This window comes from Eublepharis macularius, chromosome 3 (genome assembly GCF_028583425.1).
Source record: "Eublepharis macularius isolate TG4126 chromosome 3, MPM_Emac_v1.0, whole genome shotgun sequence".
In the NCBI taxonomy this organism is placed as follows: domain Eukaryota; kingdom Metazoa; phylum Chordata; class Lepidosauria; order Squamata; family Eublepharidae; genus Eublepharis; species Eublepharis macularius.
The window spans coordinates 172634668-172641515 of record NC_072792.1 but is presented as its reverse complement, the minus strand read 5'-3'; the positions used below and the strand labels follow the sequence as shown (position 1 = coordinate 172641515).

At 43.2% G+C, this 6848-nt stretch overlaps 1 protein-coding gene across 1 annotated transcript in view; it reads right to left on the bottom strand.

Annotated features, from left to right (window-relative positions):
• Positions 1–1541: 1541 nt before the first annotated feature.
• Positions 1542–6848, bottom strand: part of LOC129326328 (autocrine proliferation repressor protein A-like) — a 33878-nt gene continuing 28571 nt past the window's right edge. Inside the window, exons 10-13 of the mRNA XM_054974482.1 lie at positions 4386–4471; positions 4197–4281; positions 2103–2168; positions 1542–1836 (exon numbers count right to left, since the gene is read on the bottom strand). Of these exons, the coding sequence (XP_054830457.1) occupies positions 1714–1836; positions 2103–2168; positions 4197–4281; positions 4386–4471 (360 nt within the window). The 3' untranslated portion in view covers positions 1542–1713. The remainder of the gene's footprint in view (positions 1837–2102; positions 2169–4196; positions 4282–4385; positions 4472–6848) is intronic.

Genomic DNA, 6848 nt, shown 5'->3' with positions numbered 1-6848 from the left:
TGAAGGTCAATATGTCACTCTATGATTTCCCAACGTTGGACTTCCAACAAATACACACTGCAGTTTCCCCCCCTACGCACACACTCCACAAAACTACTAGCCCAGGTTAGCACAAATGTCTGCAAATAATTGAGAAAAGAGGCCCCAGAAAGGTTGTTGTCTTGCCACTGTGATGGGAAGAATCAGAGAGCAACGTTAGAGAAAGCAGAGAAGGATACACACTACGTGTCGCAGAGGAAACCCATTGAAACATCCAAATGAAGCAAAAGTTAACTAAATTCAACTTTTCTCATGCAGGGATGGGATGGATAACATAAATCATGCAATGTGTTGTTATGTTGTTCTGATGTTGTTATCTTAACTTTCCTCATTGCAGGGATGGGAAGGATGGCTGATGATGAAGGCTACTGCAGAGAGAGAATTACGTGGGTTTCCCAAGAGTCCCTCTCACAGTCGGTTTCAGCCTGAGGCCAGTGTGTGGCAATGGGAATACATCCTATGCAACTGTGCTTGGTGCATGCCATTGTCTTGTGCTTGTGGCTGGGTACTGGTTGGTTCTGCCCTGTGGCATTCCCCCTTAGGCTGAACCCAGTGCCTGGCTACTGTGAATGTCACTGGTTCTCTTGGGCTAAGTTGTAAGTGTCCCTTGCTTCATTTTTGTTCAGGGGGGGCATTCCCTCCCTTAGTTTGCTTCCAGTGGGAAAACTGTTCCTTGCTTCATTTTGGTTTGTGTGATTCTTTGGTGTGATGTTGGTCTTCATAGGGAACAATGGAGCTCAGGGGTGCTGAATTTTACAAAGGGCATTCATTTGGTTCATTGGACTACCTAGTGTGGACCCCGGGGTACAATTTCCCTATAGCTTGGATGGTCTTTAGAGGACAGTGAGTATTAGGTCCCTTCCAAATCTGGTAAATTTTTCTTGCAAGATGCCCCCCCCAGCCTCTTGGATAGCCCCTAGATAGTTTTCCCCATAGGGAATAATGGAGATTGGAAGTGGCTGGGAGTACTTTATTTGGGGGGACCATAAAATGACTCCCTGGGGACCAATCATTATGAAACTTCATGGTCATTAGAGGGCAGTTAGGAGTAGGTCCCCTGCAAATGTGATGAAATCCAGTCCAAAAATGACCCTCTTGCTCCAGGCCACTGGATATACTGGAATTAAGGGGAACCCATTGCTAAATTTTACCAAATTTGCTCTGCATTGCTGAACTGAACTAGAAAATGAATTTGGTATTTAAGGAATACCATTTTTTCCAGTTCAGTATTACCAAACCCAATTTTTTTTCCTGTGCACACCCCTACAACAGACATTGGTAGTGAAGATTTCCGTCAAGTCATAACTGACTTATGGTGATCCCTGGACGGGTTTTCACGCAAGAGACTAACAGAGGTGGTTTGCCATTGCCTGCCTCTGCAACCCTGGTCTTCATTGGAGGTCTCCCATCCAATTACTAACCAAGGCCAACACTTCTTAGCTTCTAAGACCTGATGAGATCAGGCTCACCTGGCTTATCCAGATCAGCGCACAACAGAGAGTAGCTAATAGAACAGTCAACAGGATTTATCCCTTTACCAAGAAAAATATCTGAGCCATTCTTACATCACAGCCCTGTTACCTGAGTGAAAAAGCCCTCGTGAATAATTCAGTTCTGCATTGTTAGCAGAAAGCCAGGAGAGCAAGAGCTTTCCTGACTGTTTCCTGGAGGTTGTCAGACCAACGTTCCACGGCATCCATCTCCATCGCAGTCAGGACATGGAAAAGTGTCGGGGATGATGAGAAGTTCTGATGTTGCTGTGAATGGAGCCTTAACCACACCTCCTGTGTAGACAGCCTGTGATGAAATTTGAGTTACATTCAACATTTTTCCTTGCAAAGTTTCCCAGACTTGGGCATTAGACAGTGAGTCTGATGGTAAGTGGAGATCAATCCATGATTAAAGAGAGTCAAAACTGAAGAATGCTTTTTTATATGCTCATTGTAGCTTTATGATCACTCGAGGACATGAATATTTCAATGCACTTCTGACAGGAATAAATCTTGCATCAGGACAGGGGAAGGGAGAAGGGATAGAAAAAGGGGGGAAAGTGAGAGTCTTACCTCAATGAAGAAGGCTCTCCATCCTTTTGCAGGGTTTTGAAATTCTGCCTTATAAACATCTTTAACCTGCAGGAAGATCCAAGAAGATGACAACAGAACATATCTGATTTCTGTCTATGAATTTTGAAATGTTCTATAACTTCCAGCACTTCAAACATTAGCATGAGAGACTGATAGGACGAAATAGACTTCTAAAACAAGAGTGAGGCTGCTGTTTTCTTTCTGCCAGGGACATAATAGCAGGGGCAAAGCATGACAAAATCCATTTCTGGGAACCTCGTGCCACCTTCTTAACTTTATGGACATTTCCGAACAAAGACTGTTTTTGCTGAGGCGTGGGCTTATCTATTGAAATAATGACATCCTGCTCTTCCTTCCGCTGACAGAAACTCAAAGTGGCTCTGTAATGATTTTTTAGTGTGCGTGTTTCTTTAAATACTTGGTGTGTTACAGAAGAAGAGCAGGTGGTTAAAGAGAGCGAGATGAGTGACTGAGGTGACTGGTTGGTGATTTATGGTTTTGTGACTTTTAATGTATTTTATGAATGTTGTTAGCCGCCCTGAGCCCATTTGTGGGGAGGGCGGGGTATAAATCAAAATAAATAAATAAATAAATAATGACTGATAGGCAGCGTTGGGATGTGTGAGTGTCGTGAAATCTGACTGAACAGTAGCAGTACTCTAGGGGTGTAGTGAACTGCAGGGTTTTTAAAATTACTGAGCATAGAGAAAGTATTTATTCTGGGCTAAGCATACAAGCCTGAAAGAATTCTCATTCTAGTTCAGTTAGACAAATGTGTGAATCCTGAACTGTTTTTGAGAGAAAATATTCCTTCTGTCTAAGTCAGGCAAACTGTGTGCGCTTGAGAGAGAAAGTCTAGGTATATCTGAGTAAGAGATTAATCTATCTAAATCAGGCAAGTTGTGCAGAAAGGCCTGAATGAATGTAAATCGGTGTGGATTTTATTCTCTTAAAGAAAACCCATGTGGAAAATTATTTTGTATGATTGAGTCTATGTAACCACCAAGCTTAAGAAATCATTTGAAACCTAAACGCTTCATGTACTAACAAAATTTTATTTTGGAGGGTTTTTTGTTTGCCTAAGTGTAAGTGATTTCTATATATCCCAGTCTTATCCTCAGGGCCACATAGTCCCTTGACGGAGCCTAACACTTGGGCACAGTATTCAGGGAAAAATTAAATTAACTAGTTTGGAACTGAATGCCTGGTGGCAGCATTACCTGCCCAGGGAGTGAAATAACAAGAAGGTTTAAGGCATCAAATGGAACTACATAACTTGTGACAGGTTCATGAAAGGCACTTCCCAAAACAATGCTGAGCAACAAAGTCATACAGTTGAAAACACAGACCAAAAATTGGGCCCCAAAACATGCCAGAAGGGAACTATATCAATCTCTGTTGAAGGGCATCTTAAAAAGTATAGCTGTGCAGTGGGTGTTCTCCTGATTTCCTCATGGAAACTGATCCAGAAGAAAAGATCTATAGCTGAAAAAAGCCATGTTTGAACAGTGCTCAGTCTAATAAGCTTGGTTGTGGGAACAGCCAGAAGAAATTATTGGGAAGAGGTATATGAGCGCACAGGCCCCTATCTGGACAGGCAGTCCTTTAAGGACTCTACAAGATTAATGATCATGTGGTATGCCTCACCCTGCCCCCCCCAAGAACAGCCCCTCCCAACCCTGGGAAAGTTTATTTCAGAGATGGAGGAACTTGCACAGGCCAATTAATGGGTAACTTGGGCAGCTACAGTCAGAAGGGGAAGGCAATGAAGTTGTTCTTTCCATGAATAGAGGTTCATTAATGCAACAGGCAGAAAGAGCAATCCCCCCTCCTCCCCACTGCAACAGCCCAAGTCATACAGCTATTAGCACCTGTAAATCATTCCAGCTCAGGAACAAACTCTCCTATGGTTGGAAAGGGTTCCAGGCATGAGAAGAGAAAAAGGAAATTCTTGGACATTCATCATCTTTCCCTGGGGCTTAGTGGGATCCTAGCTATCATGGCCATAGTCTCCCTTTTATTGCAATCACATCTTCCCAAATTAGTAAGCTCTGGCAAGGAATAGATACTCACCCCTTTCAAAGGACTCGTCTTAGTCCATTTTACAGGGTTGTTTTGAGTAGAACTGCCTGCTGCTATCTTCGTCCTGAAGTCTCGCCTAGGAACAGTAAAGGCAGAATGGGATGTGTGTTACCTACTCAGAACAATCTCTGTCAGAGACGAAACATGCACAGCAGTTCAATATGTCTGGAAGATGCATACCTGGTTCCACCAACTGTGTCAGCATACCAAGCATAGACTCTATGGACATTATATGTGCGTAAAGTGATAATCCCGCCGGTATTTGTCTAGAAAGAACAACCAAGAAAAAAAGAAGTGTCACGGTATGCAAATGCTGTCCATACAAAGAGCCCTCGGCTGACCGTGAGCACCACATGAATCCACAGTTTAAGATCCAATAAAAATGTAAACTGCAAGAAAGTGCAAAAGATGAATATATTGAGTTATCTCAAAGTGTCTAAGTGTAATGCAGTCAATATAAATAGTATACAAATCCAACTGTCCCCTCCATATCATCTGCACACATCTAATGAACTGATTTACATATCCACACTGGGTAGTCACAGAATTAAATCAACAATCTCCTATTCTCTTTTAACAGAAGCAAGGAATTGTGCCCAGTGGCTCTGTTGTGGTCAGCCCTGTCAATGTCAGGTCCTGATTGTGTTTAAGCCAAAGAGACTCCATTTTAACTTTGTCAGTGTGTTAAGTGTGCTTCTTGCAGGTGGAGAGACTGCTGCTGGGAGCCTGGAGGAGGGAGAGAGACTGTTATCGTCTGCATGCCTTCGTCTTCCTGCTGCCCTTGAGAAACTTTCCTTTTCTCACCCTCAGGCCATTTGTTTTGAGAACTAAGGGGGAGGCTGGGGCCTGAGAGATCCTGCAAAACTGGGATTTTTTCTAGTACAAGCTCTGCAATTTTTTAATTTGTTAATTTGTTCGAGGATGAAGTGAGTCAAATTGAGCATCTGGGGTCCAGACTGCAAGGAACGAGATCCCACTTGCAAAATCACCAGGCTAACAAATGCGCTGATCAAGAATTCCTCACTACATCCCGACACGCACAGCAAACTATGCAAGACTGAAGCACAGCCACCTAGACTATATGGACTCCCCAAAATACATAAAGATTCAGTCCCACTCCGACCCATTGTGAGTGCCATTGGTTCACCGACATATGAATTAGCTAGACATCTGGCAGATCTCCTGCAGGACCACATCGGGAAAACCTCGTCTTACATCAAAGATTCAGCAGATTTCATCAACAAAATCAGTTCTCTGAAACTCAATCCACAAGACATACTTGTCAGTTTTGATGTTGTATCCCTGTTTACCAAGGTTCCAGTAAAAGACACTATTGCACTGATTAATCAGATTTTCCCAGAGGATGTAACAGCCTTATTCCATCATTGTCTGACAACCAGTTACTTCCAATGGGACAACGAATTCTATGAACAGATGGATGGGGTGGCCATGGGGAGCCCACTCAGCCCAGTTATAGCAAACTTCTACATGGAACATTTTGAAAAAACAGCTCTAGAATCAGCACCCCACAAACCCAGTGTATGGTTCCGGTTTGTGGATGATACATTCATCATTTGGAGCCATGGAGAGGAAGAATTGATGGAGTTTTTGAATCATCTCAACAACATCCACCTGAACATACAATTCACAATGGAGAAAGAAAGTGAGGGAAAACTCTCATTCCTGGATACCTTGGTCATCCGCAAAGCAAACTTTCAGTTAGGTCACAAGGTCTACAGGAAACCAACTCACACTGATCGGTACTTACACAAAAACTCCAATCACCACCCCCGACAGAAAAGAGGCATAATGAAAACATTAGTGGATCGTGCAAGACGGATATGTGAGCCGCGCTTTCTCAATGAGGAAATTAATCATCTAAACCACGCACTTCAGGCAAATGGCTACTCCAGAAATGAAATCCGAAGAGCAATCAAACCCAGGATGAATCAAACAACCAAGGAAAAACAGTCACCTACAGGAAAAGTGTTTTTGCCATATATCAAAGGAATTACTGATCAGATGGGAAAGCTTATGAAAAAGCATAACCTTCAAGCAGTATTCAGACCCACCCGAAAAATACAACAGATGCTACGATCAGCAAAAGACAGCAGAGACCCCCTCACCTCTGCAGGAGTATACCGTATACCCTGCAGCTGTGGACAAGTTTACATCGGGACCACAAAGCGTAGCATCCAGACAAGAATAAAAGAACATGAAAGACGCTGCAGACTTGGACAGCCTGAAAAATCAGCAGTGGCTGAACATAGCCTAACTCAAACAGGGCACAGTATCTTATTCCAGGACACCAAAATACTGGACAACACTTCCAACTACTTTGTCAGACTGCACAGGGAAGCCATTGAAATTCACAAGCATAAGCAAAACTTCAACAGGAAAGAAGAAACCTTAAGAATGAACAGAGCATGGGCTCCAGTTCTGAAAAACATCAGGCCAACAAAACACTCCACACCCGACAATAGCCCTGCAGAGAAGATTAGCACATCAAGCACCAATCCATATGCAAAAGAACCTCCTCAGGATACAGTGAAGCCTCCCGCCATTAGCATTCCACACCCTGGGAAACTCTTACAGAATGACTCAGCTCAACCCCACCCCTCCTGAGTAGATACAAATGACCTA